General features: G+C 38.5%; 1 protein-coding gene across 8 annotated transcripts in view; it reads right to left on the bottom strand.

The window, feature by feature from the left end:
- LOC105735605 (acetylcholinesterase-like) overlaps positions 1-23,590 on the bottom strand; it is a 144,513-nt gene that overhangs the window by 74,798 nt on the left and 46,125 nt on the right. For all 8 annotated transcript variants that reach the window (XR_015291519.1, XR_015291520.1, XR_015291518.1 and 5 more), the window contains exon 2: positions 5,713-5,855. Coding sequence is in view for 3 of the 8 variants with exons in the window: in XM_086905950.1 (XP_086762076.1) it covers positions 5,713-5,855 (143 nt within the window). In the remaining 5 variants the exon portion in view is untranslated. The remainder of the gene's footprint in view (positions 1-5,712; positions 5,856-23,590) is intronic.

The raw sequence follows: 23,590 nt of genomic DNA, 5'->3' as shown, positions 1-23,590 counted from the left end.
CTCTGCGAATCCAAATAAATTTAATATCCTCCCAAAGAATATTTCAACACATCAATTTTCCATGAGATATTACGTTTTCAGACTTAACTCGAATTTACCATAGACAAAGCCTAAAACAAACCCAAAGAATATTCTTCACATTGACTCTACAAATCCAAATAACTTTGGTGTACAAAGAGTATTCCAATACATACACACACATCTTTCTCTTTCTCCATACATCGATTTTTCACTTTTACCAAGTATTATATTTTCAAAAAGTTATGTGCAACACACAGTTGCAAATATTCGACATCCATTTTTCACGCACAGATCCTGGAGAGGAGGAGGATCCGGCGGATGTATCGCAGAGTAACGAAAGCTTCGATGAAAGGATCGTAGCTTTTTATTCCGGATGCCACGAGTGCTCGTCCGTTTCGGAATATTTTCCAGTCTTCGAAAAAAAAAAAAAAAAAAAAAAAAAAATCATGGATATAGGTCGGGCAAAAATATCCTGTATCTTTTCAATCGATACCGCAATGACGTCTTTCGTGCCTTCTTTTTTTCTTCTCTCCATTCCTTTTTTTCCACATTCAATCGCCATCATCTCTTCAGTTTCTCTCCTTGTCTTTCGATCGTTATTTCTGCGAGAAACTGCAGAGAGAGGGAGAAAGAGAGATCATCGTCGGATTCGTTCAATCAGATTTTTAAGGAATTAACGATCGGAATATTCATGCCTCGAAAAGAGGTTATGCACACGCCTCCAAGTATATACATGTGTATCTACGCGCATCCGATTTTCCCCGACTGCGTCGGTAACGTGGTTCCCTGTATTTGTCAAACGACGAAGGTAAACATTTGCGTATGTATGATCGGCTATCGATCGAGCAAGATTCTGTTAGAAACAGAAAAATGTGTGAAGATGTTGTTTCGAAGTGTGATATATGCAGCAGTTATAGATTTTTATATGAAAATATATTGCTTTCGTTTTTATTTATGGTTTTTCGACGAATCGAAATTATTCATCGACGAATAAATTATCTTGGAGGAATCTGAGATTATCGTTGTCTCCTTTTGTGTTTTCCATTCGGTTTGTGAATATCGTCGAGAAATCAGAATTTTTATTCTCGGAACATGATTAAATTTGTTTGCATGAAGAGGAGTGTGTTTGTCCACATTTGTTGATAAAATACACAAACATGAAAAAAAATATTCGTATATTTGCTGAAAAATCTGGAAATATCTTTCTGAAGGTCGCCCAATATTTCCAGAAACTCATATTTCCCTCGGAAAGGCAACTTCATTTTTGTGAAAGATGAGAAGGAAATTGAGGGAAAGTCAACGAATATTCTTAATCTAGCCTGAATTAAACATCCTCTTGGTATCAAGAAAGTAGCAAGAGTTATTCATCAACGTCGAAAAGAAGGGAGAGGAAAAAAAAAAGGAAAGAAAGAAAAAAGAAATGACACGTTTCTTAGAAAAGCTTAAAAGCTTGTCCCTCGACTCTTCCACCTCCAAGCAATCCTCCCTTCTCCAAGGATACTTCTTCTTCCTCCAACCAACGTTTAACCAACCCGACCGTAAAAGTGCACACATTTATTCTTTCATTCTTCTATTTCTTTTTTCTAGAGAAAAAAAAAAAAAAAAAAAGAATCGAAATTCCAACGATTACATCTTCCTCCCTTTGAAAAATACTTTTCAATTTTTCAACGTTTAAAATACATCCATTTCTTCTTTTCCAAAATTTCAATTTCTCATATAATCTCGTTCTTCAAAGATGCTTCTTCTCTTCTCCCCTTCCAACGAACACAATATTAACACAAACTAAATTCACTTCACCTTTCTTCTTCCTCCTCCTCCAAAAAAATTGAAATTTGTGAAACGATCTTCCCTTCCCCTCTCCTCCCCCTTCCACTTTCAATTTTCCATCCTGCTGTGTCCCTCGTCCACCCTCTCGAACAGGTATATACTTGCTTAATTAAATGGATACCAGGGTTTCACGCTGTCTCCGATCCTTGACAAAGATCGCTTTGACGCGGCGTATCGGCGGCGTTGAAATAATTAGCAGTTTGTGATTTTCAGCAGAGGGGTGGGTGACATTGACCGTGGGTGCGCACGAGGAAATGAAATATCCCGAGTGACAACATGTTCAAAGGGAGGGGGAGCGATGGGGATATAGCCCCCTGAATATCGATTTTTTGACAAACGACACAAAATTTACGATCACGCGATCGAAATTCGTACGAGAATTTGAATCTCGATTCTCTTCTTAATTGTCCACACTTTCCTTTTCTTTCTTTCCTTTTCTTTCTTTTTTTTTACCCCATTTTCCATTTCGAAGTGGCGAAGAAAATTGGCGAGAAAAATGAAATAAGGAGTCGTGGTTGTCCTGCAAGATTCTTTGTTTTTGGAAATCGATCGCGACGTGGCCGTGCGCGTCATCCGCCCTGGGATACGGGAACATTGCGACGCGTACGTTCGCGTCATCCGCCATAGAATAGGGAAACTCCACCCTCTTTTCTTCGATCGCCACGCTGCTGTTTGTCTTTGCAAAGAGGCACCCCTATTTTCTTCGACACTTTCTTTTTTATTTATTTATTTTTTTTTTTCCCCCCTCGTTTCGTGCCTATCGAAAGACGAAAATTGACGATGAGAAAGAAAAAAATGGGGATCCATTTCGACGTTATTTTCTTTTTTTTTTTTTTTCAAGGGTTGGCGTTTAAGGGCGGTGAAGAAGCGTTGTTCGGCAACGATCGAGTGTAAATTCAACGGGGTGTGGAAGTTTCCGCGTGAATAAGGCGAGATAAACAAAGATTCGATGGCGTGGATGGCGTGGCTTTTTTACATTCGACGGTTTCGATGGTTTTTCGCATCGAGGGTGGTTTTGGTTGTCCCTTGAACGAAAAAAGAAAGAAAAGAAAGGGAGGGGAAAAAGCAAATTTTTCGTTCATCCTAATCGGTGATACGTTTTTTTAAATGGTAATCTTGTTCGATAAACGAAGAAATATTTCATAAATTTAGAAACACGATTTAATCGCAAACGAGAATTTCAATTCCATTTTTCGTATCGTCGATTTCTTCCTTTCTACGCCTCGGATTGACTCGTGGCTAAATTTTATTCTACGATCAATATTTATTCTAGGTTTTCGAGGATCGATATCAATCAATGAGGGGGAGGGGCAACGATCGAATTATTCAAGTGATGGTTGTTAATAATTGAAATATATGGGACAATCCGTGACAGATAACCAATATTTACGATGCTTTTGGTCAAACTGATGTAACGATTGCGTATTAACGTTTCTAAATTTCCCAAGGGTTCACGGTTCCACCGAAACACTCGTAATAAAATCTCGACGTTTTATTAATCATCGGAAGAAGAATTTCCGGTGGTCGGATAAAGAAGGAAACTCTTCTGAAGAGCCTGTAAAAAAAGTTATTTATCGCGTATACGCGTTTCAATTTAATACTGAAAAAAAAAAAAAAAAAAAAAAATCAAAACAATCTTCTTCTAAACGGATCTATTATATAGAAAAGAGCCACGAATCGACTCTCATATTTTATTTTCGATAATTAAAATAATTAAAATAAAGATAAAAAAAAAACAAAATACAAAATACATCCTTTTATTTCGAAATCCTCGAATATAAATAAATTACTTGAAATAATTAAAAATCTCCAGTAACCATACTGGAGAGAATCCTGAGAACCATTCCCCGAAAACCCTTTAAAAACCTCTCTAAAACCTCTCTTCAGCCTTGAAAAAACCGTTGCCGTAATTCCCAAGATCGCGAATCTGTTATCGCTGAAAAAGAATATTCCTCGCAGGAGAAATACTCGTGAAAATTCAGACTCGCATAGGAGAAAAGATTTTTCCCCTTCCGAGTCGAAGGAGTCGAGGGACCTCCCCGAAGTGTGTTCCGAAATTTCAAAAAATCGTTCGATTTTTCGTTCAACGCGGGGGGAGGGGAAAGAAAGACGGTGAGGCGCGCGAAAAATTTCGTTCGAAACGTCGTTTCGAGAGGGATGATGGCGGGCGGACGGGCGCGCCACTTTGAAACGTCGGTTCGACCGAGGAGGAGAAGGAGGAGGGGGGGAGGAGGGGGGAGGAGGAGGAGGATAACTGCGCGTTACGCCACCTGCACTGCACCACCACCATCATCATCACGCCCCAACGGAAGTTTTCCACCAAGCCTTTGGCGGCCACCATTTCCGCCCTGATATTAACGCGGCGGAACAGGATAGGGGGATGGGGGAGAGGGTGACTTTCATCCCAACTTCCACGCGAGATTGCATCGTATTTGCTCGACCAATCTTGCCCATCTTTTTCATCCCCTTGTTACTCGTTTCTTGATATTTCGGATTGAAAAACGAGAGCGGTTAGAGCAGCGGTTCTCAATACGTCCTTCATATGTCGTGTACAATAGGATAATGGATTTTTCGAGAGGGTGGAAGAGAATTTCAATCGAGGCTTATGTTACGAGAGATTTAAATTCTCGATGTATTTTTGTTATATAAGGGAATGATTTGCGTATTGGAGTATCTTTGAAGGACGGATTCTAGAGGAGAAAGAAAGGAAAATTGATCTACGAATCAATTTCGATTCAGGCTTGGAGTTAGGAGTAATTTAAATTTATGTGTTATACGAAGCAATAATATCTCTGAAATGTATTTTTGTTGTATAAAGTAACGACATATTTGCAGGATATTTTTGGAGTGAATTTTTAAATTTGCGTGAATCAGATGAAACAGTGGTTCTCAAGTGGTATTTTTGTTACATAAGATAATGATTTGTTGAGAAGATAATTGGTGTACGAAAATTTCGATTGAGCTTTGAATTTGCGTTACATAGTGATTTCGTCATTGATCGATCTTAATCGCCATCTCGATGTGACGAAACAAATCAGAGATACCTCAAAGGATGCGGAGAGAAAGGATTACAAACGAAAAATTGAAACCAAGATTAATTCTCGTAATTAATAACAGAGAAAAGATAGGACGAATCAACCCTTATCGAGGATTTCGCAAACTCGAGAGCAGCACGCGAAACAGGTTCCATGACGTAATCACGTGACCGGAATGTTTAAACCCTTGTGTCTGACTTCTGACTTCCATTCCCATTTATTCCAGCTACAAAGCGTCTGACTTGCGCGCTCCGTTACTACTGCAACCCGCGCGCCTCTTATGTTACTCATCCAGGATGTGTCTTGAGGCGACGGAATACGTGAACCGAATGTCGATACGTCGCGACCCGACGTTCTTAAGGTCGATCTGATACTATTACAACACCAGGGCAAAATGGTGTTGTAATTTGATGCCAACGACGATCGAACATCGATCGATGCTTTGTGGATGATCGCCGGCGAAATTTCGCGCCGATATCACTGGCATATCCGATCTATTAATCGTGTTATTCGACTGGTGGAAAATTTTCATCGTTGAGAAATGCTTTAGAAAATTTTGCCACGTTTCTTGGATTATGATTTTGATTCGGCAGTTTCTATATAGTTGAGAAAATTTCTGAGGTTTTAAAGGAAAAATTATGGAAATTGCAACATCGTGATAAGCGATATAATGGAGTGAATTTTGGACAGTGCGATTCAATCTTTTTATGGTTTTTGCTTTGCTCCACGGCTCGAAGAGATATATTTAACGAGACCCACGAGAAGGATAAAGGAATTTCCCTTGTGTGAAGTGCGAGGAAGAGAGTTGTTGAAAGTTTTAACCGCATACCTGGAAAGTAATGGCTTCTCGTTCAATTTGAGACATGTTCTTGAAGATGTTGTTGATAATACCAAGGAATCTTTCGCGTTCCAAGAAACTGGCCTGGTCCTTCTCGAAAATATCGTTGAAGTCGTAGAGGATGAAATAAGTTCCTGAAACGAAACAAAATTGAACCACGTTAGTTGGATAACAAAAAAGAAATAAGTAGTACACTTGGGAAAAAATTCTCCGCCCTTTTTATTCATTCTTTATCAAATTTAACGATTTTAAAAAAAAAAGTAAAACATTCTTTCTTTTTTTTAAAACTTATAAAAAACCATCATTTCATTATATTTATTTAATACTTTACGATAGAATACTCTATATATAATTCAAGAATAAATCCAGAAAATCATATCTTTTATCATTTAACAATTTGAAAAAAAAAGTAAAACACTCTTTCTTTTCTTACAACAACTTATTCAAAAGTAAAAAAATCATCATTTCATTACATTTTATAATACTTTACAATTGAACACCCCATATGTATATATAAATAATTCAAGAATCAATTCAGAAAAAGTGTCTACTAAAATATTTTTATAGGCCATTAAAAAAAAAAAAATAAATAAAATATTCAAAAGTGCATTTCACTCTAAATGCTTTAATTAAAAAAAGAAAAAAAATCAAATCATATCTTACAATACACATCAGAAATACAATCCTGTGTATAAATAGTGTGAGAACCGATAGAAGTTTAGCACCTGCCTAATACACGTAAAAAGGATGAACACAAGGGTAACAACAACTTAGGGGACCGATGAATCATCCCCCTATCGGGGATGAGAAGAAAGAAGATTGCACTCTCGCAACACTTTGCGCCTCGAAGTTTCTCTTTTAAAAGAGAACCTTTACGCAAAAAGCATCCTCTGCTTGAACCAACAGCTTTCAGATTACCACCAGGCACGTAAGGATTTTGCCACGTAGCCGCCCGACATAAAGGATCCGAGCCGACGCCACCGACGGTCCCTGTCACCGGTATTTGCTTTGTAAATGCCTCCACCAAAATCCGTGTTTTCCCCTTGCGGATGACGAGAGAGAAGGAAATATGAACGCTACCTGATCGACAGATCGACGAACACTTTAGTTCACCGCGAGCCCTTATCGTTGATTTATACTACTTGCGTATCTTCGGATCGAACTTACAATTTTTCAGAAATCAAAATTATTATTACTTTGACGATGTTTGGAAAATGTTTCGAAGCATCTCTTTTCGAGTGAATAAAATGCAGTTTTGCAGTATTTATTGAAACGAATGATGAATCCTTTGAAGATAGCGGAAGTTAGAAGGAGTATGGAAAATTTTTAAGAACGATTTTTCAAGTATTTTGGAGATAGACTCTTTTCACAAAACGACGGATAATCCACGTACGAAACACAATTTCTCAACAAGCTACTCACACTTTTGAAAATGACAAACGCATACGTGTATATTAAAAAAATTTCGAAGAGGAGAAATGTATTTCTAGACTTCACAAAATCCTGTGCAGCGTGCAAACAATACCTTTCCCCTCTCTCTAAATAAACAAAAAAAAAAAGTCTCGACTCCTCGGCGATAAGATCCCGCGAAAATTGCGCGACACACGGCGAATCCTTATCACACGATATCACAAAGTCGTGGAGGGAGAATCCGTGAGACATCTCGAGAGGCGCGCCGCTTCCGCGAGGGGAAACGATTCGATGCAAAAGAACTCAATTATCCCCCGTGAACGAGTTCGAGAGACAGACTCTTTTACAGACTTCTGCATTGAGCAGGCAGAGGAGAGGGAAGGGAGGAGAGACGGAAATTGAGGAAGACAAAGACGATGGGAGAGAAGAAGAAGTTGAAGAGCGAGTGCAGACGGGGGAAAAAAAAAGAAAGGGGAGGAAATAGTGGAAACGTGAGAGGTGGGAAGAAGATCGAGAGGTTGGGTGGGTGTGAGGGAGAAATGGAGAGAAAAAAGGGGGAGGTCGCCAGGTTGGACGAGTCACCGCCTCGAGAGTTGGTCGTCCCTCTATTGATTCGACGTTAGCAACTTGTTGGCCACCCTACCGCAATTTTTACCACGGGAAACTCGCCTCCTCCGGATGGAGACGTCGACGACCCTCGTGTTACGAGCGACCCTCTATTTTTCCTCCACGCGTCACGAAGAGCGTTAAGTTAAGGAGGTGGGTCTTAGACGTGCACGTGCCTCTTCTTCGTATCGGTTTCGACGCAATTTTTTAAGAGTCAGTCATTGTGACACCGGGGGTGTGTAAGCTTCTTTTGGGGGGGTTGAAGGTTTTTTTCATGGTTATTCAGGTATTCGAGGCAGGGTAAACGCGGTATTAATGTTAGATAGAAAGTTTTAAATAAGCCAGAATAACTTAGTTGGAAGTACAGGAGGGGTTTACTTGATCCTAATCGCACTTCCTTACAGTATATGTAAAAGTTCTATTTTTGAGCAAGTGAACCGAAGTGCACTTATCTTTTATATTCGTGATGCTTTTATATACTCGATACCTTCTCTATTAAATTACACCCAACTTTATGCCAATCGCTTATGTCACTTCTGGTTTAGCAAAATATTAAATAAAAATAGTTTGATCCATCTCTTTTATAGCTCGTATTCAATTGACGTTAAATTAGGAAAAAAAAAAAAAAAAAAAAGAAAGTAAAGCATCGAAAGAAGAAATTATTGTAAGGAGGAGGTCGAGTGAAAAAGAGAGAGTTTCTGAGGTAGTATTTTTTTCGATATGGATGATAAGGAGAAACGGCGAAATGTTGATAAGGCCAGTTGATGTTTAAAGGAGGTGGTTTTCCGGGAGATGTATCGATTTTGCCTGGAAGATGGCAGAGTTTAAGGGTGTTGGTCGATCGGTGGGGAGATAAAGGAGAGTTTAGGAAAGAGAAGCGGGCATACGAGACCGCGAAACAGGAACCCTTGGTTAGAAAGTCTCGAGCAACTCGCATTTGTGGTTATTGACTAACTTACGACTTCCAAACTCGAATTCGAAAATCTTTAAATAACGTTTGCGCGAAGTTTATTTTATGAAAAAAAATTTTTATATCAATAATCGACCTAAATTTAAATATCGTAGACCAATTGATTGTTGAGTTAGGTTAGATTAGATTCTTCTTGTTAAATATTTACTTGTTAAATTCTTACATTAATAATTTACTTACTTGGACAGATAATTAAACAATCATTAAAACCAAGTATCGTTATAAATTATACGAAATATACGTACGATAAAATATATCGCATCACGCTTTAAAAATTGAGGACAATCTAAACTCGATTCGAACCGATCGCATCCGATAATTGCCGAACGGAGCCGAAGTCGAACGAAGTATCTCGATCCCACCCGATCGTACCCGATCTTCTCCGATTCGTGCCGAAGTCAATCATTAAATTCGAAACGAAGCTTTAAATTGCCCGAAACGAGACTTTTTCATCCAATTATTAAAGGAAGTGAATAAAAAGCTCATGATGAAAGGCTAGTAGTAAATTCCTTCAACGTGATTCCATTTCGTTCTAAATCCACAAAACCGTAAATTTTCTACGCGTCTGTTCCGGAACAGGAGGCATGCATAAATGAGGAAACACTCGTGACTCGTGCCGCGTAAATCTTTCCACCGTTAATACGAGAGCCCGTTAGAATTCACGTGCCCGACGTTGAAAAGAAATAACGCCGCTGGTTCGGCCCGAAGTTCGGGACGAATCTTCGGTAAGAAAAGCTCGGAATAAACCATTCGCGTGACGCTCGTCGCATGCATATTGCATCTTTGCTCTGTCCTCACCCGTGATGGGGCCTCATCCGACACGGCAATCGCACACCGTTGGATCCTCCGGATTTCACCGAATGGAACACACGGTCATGGCAAAAAGTCGACGATACGAATAAATAATGCATGTTTTAGCACCGTACGTGTGCGACGATTGATACGTGAATTTTGAATGCAGGAATTATAGAGATATATTATAGATATTGAAGTTCATTAAATTTCTATCCAAATGATTGAATGGCGCGTATTAGAAAAGAAACGAGGGTTTTTGGTGAATTTTAAAACAGTTGAAACGTAATTCCTCATCTTTTGAGGAGGAGAAATTCGATAATGATTTACAAAACTATTGTAAGAAATGAGGAAGAACCTGGTGAATTTTTTTCAAACGATTGAAACGTAATTTCCCGTAAATCTTTCGAATTATAAAGCGATTTCGATATCGATGTTTACGTGATCAAGTTTCTATTCGAATCTCTGATTAAACAGGATGGCGTGTATTCGAAAAAGAACAAGGATTCGACGAATTTTAAAAATTCCTCATCTTTTGAGTGGAGAAATTCGATAATGATTTACAAAACTATTGTAAGAAATGAGGAAGAACCTGGTGAATTTTTTTCAAACGATTGAAACGTAATTTCCCGTAAATCTTTCGAATTATAAAGCGATTTCGATATCGATGTTTACGTCATCAGTTTCTATCCAAATGTTTGATTAGACAGGATGGCGTGTTCCAACATCGGGGATACTCGCCTCGCATGTGGAAGCTGCTGCAAACGGAAACTAGAGAGAGGTAGCTTTCCGCAAAGACGATGCCCTATATGCTAAGAATACATTCATCTTAGAGCAACTGAATCTTCCTCCCTTCTGATATAATTAATCGAGAACGAGATTGATTCTCATTGAATTCTTGATATCGACAGAGAATTAATAATGTAAAATAATTAGAAATCCAAGATAATTAATGATTCAATCTTCTATTTTTTTTTTTTTTTTTTGAATAACAATAAAATATTGAAATTCTTCAAGATTACGTATTTTCTGATCTCAATCTCTATATGCACCTCATCAAAAGAATATTAATTATATTATCAAATGTATATTTACAATTATAAACAAATTTTTGTATATTTATTTTTTTTTTGTTGTACTTGGAATAAAAAATATTTGAATTCTCCAAGATCACGTATTTTCTCTGATCTCAATCTCTTAAACAATCTCTATATGTATCTCATCAAAAGAATATTAATTATGTATGTACAATTATAAAATATATATGTATATATAATTGTAAATATAATTACAAAAAAAGTGTATCGACTTATTTGAATTTCTTTGTATTTAAATTAAGAAATATCGAAATTCTCCAAGATCACGTATTTTCTGATCTCCGAAACAATCTCTATATAATACCTGATCGAGAGAATATTAATTATATCACCAAATGCGTATCGTTGTATTTACAATTACAGAAGAATTCAAGCTACGCAACACGGAGAGAATTCAACACAAAGAGAATCCTGGGAGCGAGTAAAAAATTGCTGTTCCAAGATTGCCAGAGGGAAGCCCTCTTAAGGCGGCACCACGCAGACGAGGGTGGTTATTTATTTATTCTTTTCACTGGATTGTAAATTGAGTTTTATTGTGTTTGGGAGAGACCCGTTTGTCGCTGAAATCGCGTTTCTTTTCCACGTCTGGAGAGGAGGCGGTGGTAACTCTTCATTTCAATTCTATTCCCTGGTCTGAAAGAAGCCCTAATTGCTTCTCCCTTCAAGCGTCCCTGTTGCAAGAATTATTATTTCGTTCTCCAGGTACAATGATACACCGTGAATAATTAGTTACAAAGGATCGTTTTTTTTTCTTTTTTTTTGTTTATTTATTTTCAAAAAAATGATGTCAAATTTCTCCATGTACACGAATGTATCCACCACGAATAACGAATATCATTGAATAACGAAAATGTACTCTTGGTTCAAAGGCTGGAAGCGTTTTTCGCCAGGTTTAACAAGCGACAGGGAAAAATGAAGGTCGTTTCGTGCACGCTTTTACGTCATCGAACGCAAATTCAATCTACTTGTGCTTTCCGGGAGCAAGACTGGCCAACGTGTTCTCCAATATCGCCTTGTTTTCCGCGCCGATGAGACCCGGAACGACGAAGATTGTGTAACGTTCAGAGTCGAGAGGCGAGGTTGCGAACGCGAGCAACGAACGTCGAATCGGCGATCCGTCGAAAAATTGAGTGAAAATTTCCTTTAAAAGGAAAAATAGATACTCGTTTCTCGACACTTTCTCCATCAGATGTAAAAAAATATTCGATTTGATTTTTAAAACTAGACGATATATGTATCAATTTAGATATAATAGTCACTTTTACAAATAGAGATGGGATTTTTCATTTTACAAATCTATAAAAAAATATTCTAGCAACAATGTAATAGCCAATCTTTATAACATGATTTAACACTTAGCCTTAAATAATAAAGTAAGTAAAAAAATTTAATTTTCTAAGTCCAAGTTAATCTATTAATATCGATTTCTCAATCAAACAATATGCATAATTCAGTTTCAATTATAAATTCAATCATTCCAATATATTAAAAATTATTTTCGGATAAATCTGTAATTTGTAACAAAATTATACATACAGTTCCATGATGGATTGGCCTCATTAAATTCTATTCTTGACTGTTAATAAAAAAGTAAGAATCCTCTGTCTCCAACGTTGGCAGAGACAAAATTGGAACTTTCGTTATAAGATGAAGAAACATGATGAACAGTTGCGAGAAAGGCGACGGGGCGTGAGACATCTGGCGGCGATTCGAAGTACCAAACGTCTATTTTTATATCCATACATATTGGAATCAAAATGTCATCGCAAGCGAGTGATAGTAGCAGCTCGACAATGGCGTCGATAACGGGGATGGCATTCTGGCGGAGCATTAAAGTTCCCCTAGGTACGATCATTGCCTTTGATTCATCTCGAAATTCACGAGGGTAATATAATATCCAAAGATTTGGCGGAGAAACCAACCTGACCTCGTCGTTACTTAGTTCTCGAAATGTTTCGATAAAAGGATCCCGATAGAACTGTTCTTCTTTCGAACGAAGAGATAAGAAAACGTGGCCATAAATTTATCATGTTATCAGGAGAAAGGAGTGGATTACGAGGTGTCTCGTAGCCGTCTGGCGCAGCAATATTAATCGCAATCACGTCTTGGACGGTGAACCAAGTTTAAGCAGTTGCACGCCACTCCCTATTTATCTAGCTCGGGACTAGAAACTTGTGCCACCACTACACCTCGATCTGCTCCACGAATCTTTCTGACCAAGTTCTGCCAACTAGATCCAATGAAATTTGGCAAACAGAATTCGATCGCTATTTCATCGACAAATGGAATAAAATATCACCTCGAACGTAAACCGATCGATCTGTTATATCTGTGTTCTTTCTTTCGAATATATGTATCGCCCGATGAAATGACATTTGAAAAAGTTTGGAGCATCGATGATGTTAATTTCGTATCGAGAGAAATGTCTTTTATTGAAATGATTTTTTTTTTTTTTTTTTAAGATATCGATCGATTCATTGCATTCAGATAAAACAGATATTTCGACAAATAGAATAAAATATCCTAATCGATTTATAATCTCTCTGAAAACTGGCATTAAAAGATTTGTATTAATTTCATGAATATTTAAATAGAACAAATATTTTGTATGTGTATACTGAATGAACACGCTTCCTTTTTTGGACGAATGGAACAAATTACCTTTTGATACATTTATCATACATGTGTGACGAAAACCAAAAATCAGTTAAACCTTTCTGGATCGCGTTAATCTGCAACCTAATGTTACACCTAGACCTGCACTGGCGCAGGGTTAATTGGCGGCATCGAATTTCCCGGCAGCCTTGATGGCGATAATTCGATAAAACGATTAATCGAGGCTCGAATTAATTTCCCGTGGCGCAAACATCGTGATTTAATCGAAAATTTTCCCGCCACTCCTTGCCAACCTTTCACCGCCTGAACACCGCCGAACTTACCAACCAGATATTGCACGCTCGAAATAACGCATTTTCGAGCACCTGCGGTGGAAATATGGTGTCGGCGCGAACACGCGTGGATCCTTGGTCACAGAGGCCATCATCGCGCAATCATCCGCCGCGCCTCTTTGTTCCGAAATTCCTCTAATTTCGAAGCGAGCCGTCATCATCACATCGGAGTGGAAACAATGGATTCCAACGGGCGTTGTTTCGAACGTGGAAATTTTCTGTCCGGCCAACCAGTTGTACAACAACAACGCGAAATTTCAAGCTTGGTTGGAGATTAAAATGGGAGAGATATTTCCGCCGCCATGACACCGCCATCGAGCGCCATCTACGTCGACGAGAGGACGATTCGAACTTAACCGTTACTCTTCTCTCAGCGTTGAAAGGTTGCGGTTTTTTTTTTTTTCTTTTTAGAGAAAAATTATTAATAGCGAGGAAATGCGGAGATACACTGTGCCTCTGGGCCGTTTATTTAAATATAAAATTTCGGATGAAATGTATATATATATATATATTTTCAACCAAAGTTGTTGCTTTTCGTTATGAATATTTAGATATCTCTACTGTTTTTGAAAATAGTACTGAGAGAAACGGATCTGGATATAAGGGAGGAGCGTGTATATATTTAGAAACAGAGAGGAGAGGAAAGGATAAAAAATGAACGACGTTGGATATTATTAATAATCACACATTCGTGATAAGTAAATATTCTTCTAATCGAGGAATGTGAACAATTTTGATCGTATTAAGTTGTTTAACTGAAGAGTATTAACCAACAGACTAGTTAAATTTAAATTATCTAATTGGTATTAAGAAAAGAAAAAAATTATCCATCGGATCGCGGATATTAAAAAATATTTAGAAAATTGAAAATTTCTGTATCTTTTCTTAAGAATAACTCGTTGAGCAAATCTCTGAAGAACTTCAGACATTATCTCTTTATCTAAATATATCAGAAAACATTCTATATTCTCTTAAAAAAAAAAGGAAGAATATTTCCTCTTTGAAAGTCTCCAACTGCTACATACTCGTTCAGAGCAAGTCTCTGAAAAACTCCAGATACTGTCTCTTTAGGTAGATATATCAGGCTGTCAAGGGGAACGTGGAAGAAGCTGACTCGATTTCCCCTGCTCGTCCTCAAAGTAAATCGAGATTGAAGTTTCGAGGAAAAGAAGTCCCAAAGAATTTCACTTTTCGCGCGCTGGGAGTATTCTTTATTACCAGCAGCCGACAACCACTTTCGTCATTTATCCGCGGTAATTTATCCGAGGCTTTCGACCCCGAACACGAGAAGAGAGACATCGCTCTTCGTCGCCAGGAAATGAAATCTGCCGCTGTCGCGCGGAGTTGCGAGAAGCTCGTCGACTTCTAGGTGCAAACGCAATTTCCACAAGGTTCTTCTTCTTTAACATTCAACCGACGGCTAATGCCGGCGAACGCGACAGCCTCGAAATTCTTGGGCAAGGAAAAAGGAGGGAGGGGCGACAACGACGACAAGTCGATTCCGTGCACAAAGGAAATTCGGTTTAAAGTCTATTTACATGTGAGACGACGACGAGGTGAGCTGTCGCGTGTTTTATATATTCGAAGAGACGTTGAAAATACGTCGAAAGCATCATTGGAAATGCTTCGTATAAGCTTTAGACATTTAGGTAATTTTAAGTAAGTTGGACGGGTTGGATTTTGGGGAAAAGTAATTTCAATCCATTATCACACGCTCCAAGAGAAAATGTGCGTCGAATCGAAACGAATTCTCTGGTCAAGCAATCGGTTGATTATCCGAAATGATAATGAGAGATGAATCATGAGCTTGAAGAAGTTGTTCACCACAATATTTTAATTATTCAAAGTGTGTTTAACAAGGACGTTGAAAAATAATTTATGACAGCCTCTTTACTTTGTTCGCCATCACGAGAGGAACGTCTATTGCATTTCCTGTGTGACTACGCTCTCTGAAGTGATGCATAATTTATTATGAATCTCTTACATGTAACAATTTCTCAATTATTAAGAGAATATTTATAAAAGAAACGAAAAGGAATTTGAAAAGTAATTTATTGGCAAATTTCTCAGAAGCTTCTATTCTACAACCGCATCTTTATTAGCTACAGCAAAAATGGATACCACTGGAAGAATCATCAACAGATCCGCGTTTCCTCAACTGTCCCCTCTGCATCCCTTAATTACAGCGCCTTAAAATAAGGATATTTTCGTGAGATCAACACGATAGGATCTTAAAAGGTATCCGGGTTGGAATTGGACGCGAACAAACAAGATTTACATCCGATTGGTCGAGCACGGTCGGAATTTAGCGCGGGATAACGAGGAAGAAGTTTGGTACTCGGAAAGTTGGTGCCGGTCCAGGCTTACCACTCGTCTGTGCGGTTCTAATTGACCGAGAAACAGTCGAAGCTTTGTATTAGTCACCGGCCATCCCCATGGAATAAACGCGGCCAGTCCCGAAAATGGAATTGTCGGATCACTGCTCTTTGCTCAACAACTCGACAAACAAGCCATGTTTTCGTTCAAACTTCGCTCCACTGATTAAAGCGATACTTCCATTCCGGCTGCAAAAGGTTTCGAACGGGGAAAATCAGATTTGGGACACGGCATGCGTGGCATGTGGCGAAACGTTGGCAATATGACGAAGATACGAACGGGGGATAAAAGTGATTTTAAATTGGTTTTGAGTAATTTCAACGCGTGGTGCGCGCCTGTTCATTCGTGTAAGGTTGATCGTTAATCGAGTAGGCAAAAGCGCGAAACATAAAACTGGAAAAGGTAGAGCGTAGGGTGTAGACGCCTGCGTGGCGTAATGGTTAACATGCTTGATTAATAATCAAGTAATCGAGGGTTCGAATCCCCCATTTACCCGTCTCGATTTTTCTATCCATTTTTCTCGCATTTCGCAACGCTCTGAGCTCCAATTCTCCGAATTTTTATTCAATAGTTAAAAAAAAGATCAATATCGACTGTTACGAAAGAGAGAGGAGAGAGAAAAAGGGAAAGAAACGAATTGCTGTGTTAATTTTAACGATTGATGGAGTGTCAATCGGAGAAATATTGAAAAAAAAGGAGAGAGAAGAGAAAGAATCAATGTATAAAATGAAGAAAAATTTTAATAAACGGAGATATATAATTATTATTAAAGATTTATTATTAAATTACTTCTCTAAATGTATTAATCGTAGAGAAAAAATTTGATGAAACTAAATCTAGTTTCGATTCTTATTAGCGATTATTGGTGTTTGCCCTCAAAGATGCAATGTTGTTTGAGAAACAATATTTAGAATACACAAGTAGTTAAGGTGTTATTTACATTAATTTACCGAGTTTCTGAGAGCACGTATCTCTCTCTCGTTACGCGGGCGCGCACGATTGGTTACCGGAAGGGAAAACACTTTCCTTCAAAGTACGCGTTATTAGGAAAGTTTCGATGATCGAACCGAAAATTCGGGTTTACTACTAGATAGTGTTTGGTGTGTAAGTAAACTTGCCTCACACTCATTTCCAATACATATATAGGACGAGAGAGAGAGAGACAGAGAGAGTTCTAACCCTTTCGTGTTTCATTAACTCTCGTGCCACGCCGTTTCGTCTGCGAATTTTCCGCTATTACGATTCGCTTAAATGTCGGTCAGGATTTCCTGTAATCCGTGTCACGTGCGCCAGAGGACTGACTCGATATCTCGTATAAACCGAGCGGAAGCGGACAGGTCGAAGGTGTAACGAGATCTAACCAAGCCGCAGGCCGAATTAATTGCGCACAGTTGCCGTTTCCGCTGTCTGTTCACCGTCTCTTTGCGCGCCAGCCCTAATCGAACCCTCTGCGAATCCCGCAAACACGTTTACGCCGTGTTTACACTCGACCATGAACACGTAGCTATGATTAAATGGCGCCAACCGATTCACAGATGGCGCTTACGACCACCATTGGCCATTCCTTCAACGTAATCTTCGATTCGACGTGATTTATAATTCTAATCCGAAAAATGTTCAACAAAAATGATTTCATCGAATTTATCTATTCGATTGTAATCTACGATTTAAAAAAAAAAGAGAGAGAGATGAACAAAAAATGATTTTTACAATCATCTGGATTATTATCTATTCAATTTAGGATTTTAATCCAAAAAATATTGAACAAAATGCTCCACTTAAATCCAAGTTTCCAATCGATTCGACAAGTTAGAAATTAGAAATTGTCTTTTCAAAGAGGAGAATGGATCAAAGATCTGAACTTTCATGAGAGGAAACGCGATCAAGGCGGTTGAGACAATACGTATTCAGGGCGGCCAATCTGTGTTGTTGCTGGGCCTCGATCAGACCTTAACAGACCTTCAACAATAGACCTTCCTGTTCCACGGCAAGACAATTTGTGAACAGACTCGACGGGCAGAATCTTGTCGTAAGATTAATCGCCTCCCCACTTGTAACCGGTGTTTGTAGATTTATGAAATTTTCCAAACGTGGATCGCTCTGTTCCCTCTCTAATGGATCGTTCTAGAATCAGTAGGGAGGAGGTTGAATTTATGAAATTCCACGTTTCCACGTGGCTCTGCCCCAAATCCCAAGGTAATTCCGAGAACAGAGGGGAGGATTTCTCGGTGTTTGGCAAACTTTCCCACCTCCCCTCGATGCCAGGGCTTATTTAACCGTAAATTCGCATCGATCACAGCGTAACCTTTTACGAATCGACCCTCGTTCCGTATTCTAAAGAGACTTCTTCCCCCGCAACCAGTTAATCGACGTTCCATAATCGAGAATCGATTAGAATCGTTTCTTTCTTCAAGTTGAACAGGCAAATTGAACAAAAAAAGTATCATTTTTTTATATATTCTTCTTCTTCTTTTTTATTTTTATACTTTTGTTATAATATATTTTAAATTATTGATCGGATGATACAGAAAAATTGTTGTTGACAGCGATTCTAACAGCGTATTCGTATCTTGTGATATTCAAGGTTTCCAAGTAAACTGTACAACCTCGATACTTTAAAATTTAGAGGTAATCTTCGAAGAGATAGAGTCGATACAGGGCGTTTAACGAGATCGGGCTGGCAAAAGTAGTCATGAATCAGGATCGAGCAGCACTGGTGGAAAATAAAGTTTTCCATCTGATTGGATTTCGGCCGGAACTTTTCAGCTCGACGTTCGACTTTAATCCCCCACGAGCTGGTGGCTACCTTTCATTTCGAGGAGAAGAGGATTCCGCGCGTGCCATCCGGGATTCCTCGTGATTTACCGCTTTACATTCATCGATCTCATCCAACGAATATACGATCGCCACTGAATCTCCAAGGATCCGTTTTACCAAACCTTTGCATCGATCGTTTGCAAAGAGAGAGAGAGAGAATGAAAAGAATTTTTCACTACGTATAGAGGTACAACAGGTAGGAAAATTTATGAGAAAAGAAATAAAGAAACGAGAATATGCGACTCGAAATGATTATTATTGCCGTTTAGATCGCGATTTTCGATAGATCGGATATATCGACTTTTGACACGAAACAATTGTAAAAATAGTGGAAAATGCAACGAGATTCGAAACTACCTATGCATATATTAATGACAATTCGAGCAAAAACTTTTTTTTCGTTTTCACTCACTTCGTAAAATAGAAAATTTCTTTTTTCATTATAACGCGTTATCATAGGATAGGAAATCCTAATAATGTGTACGTTCATTTCACTCGCCACAGAGATGGAAAATTTCCACATCATGTAAGATAGGAAAAATCTCTAGATTTACGTCAATAGTCAAATCTCATGACGTTCATGTCATCCGCTATAGGAGACCCTATATACGTTCGCGTTATCCGCCATAGAATAGAAAACTTTATGAAACGTTCATGTCATTCGCCATAGAATAGAAAAAAAAAACTCTATATCATCCGTCATAGAATAGAAAACGCGTGTCATCCATTATAGAATAAAAAAAACCCTATGAAATATACGTTCACCACCCATAAAATAAAAATCCCTATGAAACGCATACGTTCATATCATCCGTCATAAAAAATTCTACGAAACATACGTTCATGTTCTATCCGCCACAGGATAGAAAAAAAACCCTACGACGTGTACATTCACGTTGCTCGCCAAAAAATAAAAAACCCTATGACGCGCACGTTCGTGTCATCCGCCATTGGATAGAAAAAAACCCTATGACGAATACGTTTACGTCATCCGCCATAAAATTAAAAAACTCTACGAAACGCATACATTCGTATCACCCGTCATAGATAGAAAATCCTAATAAAACGTACATTCGTGCCATCCGCCGTAGGATAGAAAAAAACCCTATGACGTGTAGATTCACGTTACTCGCCATAAAATAAAAAACCCTATGATGTACACATTCACGTCATCACGGGATAGAAAAAAAAACCCTATGACGTGCCATAGGATAGAAAACCCTATATTATTCGCCATAGAAAGGGAAATATCATGCCATACATGTTCAAATCACCCGTCACAGAATAGAAAAGATCGTATTACGACGTGTACGTTCACCTTACTCGCCACAGGATAGGAAACTTTATGCCACGAATGGTCGAATCACCCGCCATAGGACAGAAAAAAGGAACCCCAACGCGTCGATTCGATTAAACTCGATGGAAATCGTTGCTACGCTATCATCTCGTGGAAGAAGATCCGGAATCGAGCGATCTGCACGCAGCAGAAAGCGAACAGGTCCGGGGAAGGTGGCTGTGTGTGTGTGTGTGTGTGCACGTGCAACGACAGTAACCACTTCTGACCGAGTTTCTTACCGAGAGGATAAGAGCCGGATGAGCGAAGGAATGGAGCGGAGAAAGCGAATGAATAATTTAGAAACTGCGGCCTGCCAACGTGTATAAAGGGGAAAGGAAGGTCGAGTATGGCCTGGCCCTTCCGGCTGAAGAGTATCTGGCTCAAGGACAGGAGGAGAGGTCCTGCAGAGGCGCGGCCTTATTTGCCGCGTTAATTGCGCCTCGTTGCTGGATAAATGTTATCCTTTGGCTGGATAAATGTTACCGGGAAGGCGGAGTCACTGGATATTCCATACCACTTTGTAGTAAAGAGAAATTTGTCGCTTTACCCACTGAAACTGAAATTTCCCTCCCAACGAAATTCTGGACTTGATGATGTTGGAACGTCGCGTTGTACTTTATTTTAGGGCCGGTGTGGATTATTCGGCAAAGAAATTCCCCTAATATTTGTCTTCACAGAATCAAAACTAAACGATAATAACGCAGAGACGAAAAGAAATAGGAAATTGCCTCGAAGTCACGATTAGTCTGAATCACATCTTTTATCACAGTAGAGATAGATATTGTAGAGAAGGCTCGATAAAAAAGAATGAAACGAATTAAAAAACGAGACGAATCGCTCTTCGCGAAAGTTATTCTTCTCGAATCATTCTCTTGAATCATTAATTAAACCATTCTTCTCAAATTTCGACAGAGGTCTCCTCTTCCAAACAAAAATTACAATTTTATTACGTATCTATCACAATTCTCTGAACAAACCACCTGAATCAAAAGTTTCGCTCGAAAGAAATTATCAAGAAATTATTTCAATTCCATCTCCAAACATATTTCTCGAGAATTTCGCTCGTTCTGGTATCTCGCGTTAAAATTCCCTCGGCAAAGTTGCGAGTGCTTGACGCTCGCCCTTATTCCGTGGCCGGGAAACGTTAATTCGTCGTGTCGGGGGCGTTTCGCGACGAACCGCCGTGCGTCAGAATCGCTTACCCGTCTCGACCGCGTTGAAACAGGGTCAGACGCATCCCTGGACACGTCTCGGTCCTCTTTTGTCCCTCTTATCGACCTCGAAACCTTTCGCACGATACTTAATCTATCTATCCACCATTTCTCTCTCTCTCTCTCTCTCCTTTCCACCATGTTTCACAGGCCATGTATAGATTCTGGGCTTACCACTTTTTCAATTGCTCGAAATCACGGGATATGTATATTGTTAACCCTTTTTAACTGAGGTTTATTAAATCATATATTAAAATTATAGGCGATTGTGGTGTATAAACAACATGTTAATTTTTCGTAATATCGAATAGTGGCTTATATACCATTAAAATAGAAATAAAATAAATAAAAAAATCATTTAAAGAACGTATATACTCTTATTTTCATTTTCTATTTTTCTTATCGTCGATCATAAAATGTTTATTTCGTCGGTTGACGTGCTTCTTTTTTATTCTATTTTCGTCCTGGTACAAGATAAAAGTTTAGTTTCATTTCGATCGCTATTCGAGTCTCTTTCAAAGAATATTTTTTACGAACTTTCCTTGATAAGACTGGATCAGCCTTCTGCTTCTTCCAGTTGCTCGAGAAAAAGACGAATATATCGATCAAGTTTTAGTATAAATTTCGAGATTACACGATACTTCTTTTTTATCAAATAATTAGAGTTATATCACGTTATATTTTTAGTAAAATATTTTTTCTTCCTTTTTTCGCAGCTAAAAGTACCCGAAGTTAAAGGATTAACTCGATCCTCGAAAGAGATTCATCGCCTTTCATCGTCGTGGATACGGATCGTGGAAATTTCTCGTGCAAGTCGAATGGAATGAAATTAGTTTTAATCGTATCTCTCTGTCGTAAAATCGAAAGTTCGAGAGAATCGATATTTGATTTCGCGTGTCTCGCGCAACCACCTCGACGATTATACGACGAGTTCGATAAGCGATCGTAACGAATATCTAGAATTACGTTTCTTCCTCCTCTTCGATTTCTTCCTTGTTTCTTCGATGACGAGTTTTACTCTTCGTTCTTGTGCTTCAATTCGTACGATATATGGTATATAAATTTCTTAGATTTCTTTTCTTTTTTTCTGTTCTATTGTTCTATCTGTTACGTTTCTTTAACTTGTTTTTTATTCTCTTCGTAGAAAATAAAAATAGATACTGCGTTTGTATTTATATATATACGAAGAGAAATTTGCTAGATTTTCTCTTCTAGCACGATTCATTACGTTTCTTTTCGTTTCTTTACAAGGATGAAGCTGCAACAGTATTTCTTCTTGCATTTATACGCCGTTAAAATTTCTAGGTTTTCTTTTCTTCTTTTTCTTCTTCTTCTTCTTCTTCTCCAAGATGTTTTCCTCGTCGAAAAGAAATTCTAAATCTATTCTTATTCTCTCTTTTTCTATTTCACTCGAATCTCCCACTTCTTCTACCGTTTATCTTTCCTTTTTCTTTGTCCAAAAATTTTCGAATTTTTTCCCTCCTCTTTCCCTTCGATTTCTTCTTCGTCGAAAAGAATCCTCGTCACAAGAAACTGTTGAACCGTCCGAAAGAAATTTCGTTTTTTTTTTTTTTGTTTTTTTCATGACAACGGAACACAACAAGTCGTGATCATGAACAGTCGAATTCGACAAATTGGATGCAATTTCTCTCAAGTCGGTTCTTCTACTGGTCTTCCAAAACGTGGCGCATCTTTAACGTCGAAATTCTCGAGTAACGAATTCTTCTCCATAGACTTCGCATAACTTTTTTCTTGCCTTTTTTTTCCGAATAAAAAAAATAAAATATGTTCCTTTTGACCTCATTTCTTTGACATCACGAAAAACATAGAATCGAACGAATTTCTTTTACAGACAAACCACTAAATGTCAGCTCTCAAAATAATATAATAACATATAATATAATAATAAAACAAAACGGTTTAGAACGAAGTTGGATAAACGTTCAAACTAGCGACACTGGTGTGAAAAAACGGAACTACTTCCTTCGAACAACCCAATTTTATTTCCTTTATAATTTTCATCCAGTTCTCCTTCCATCAACATCCTCCGCGCAACATTTATCCAATTATCGGCAATTCCGCTCTAATACTTGGTTAACACGTTCTCGACGTTAACAGTAAAGTTTCGTGACGGGTTGAACCGGGATGAGGTGGATCCGGTGAGATGGGCTGCTCCGCTTTTGTTTGCCCTAAACATTGGCCGCCATTAAACTCGGGCCGAGGCACGGTTAAGGAGGAGCCGGAATCGCGAGGCATGGCGAATTGCGATTCCTAACCCAATTCCTGTGAAAAGGGTTAATGATTCC

This window comes from Apis florea, unplaced genomic scaffold (genome assembly GCF_048593485.1).
Source record: "Apis florea isolate Af1SG1 unplaced genomic scaffold, ASM4859348v1 contig_2492_pilon, whole genome shotgun sequence".
NCBI lineage: Eukaryota > Metazoa > Arthropoda > Insecta > Hymenoptera > Apidae > Apis > Apis florea.
This window is presented reverse-complemented; position numbering and strand designations above follow the sequence as displayed.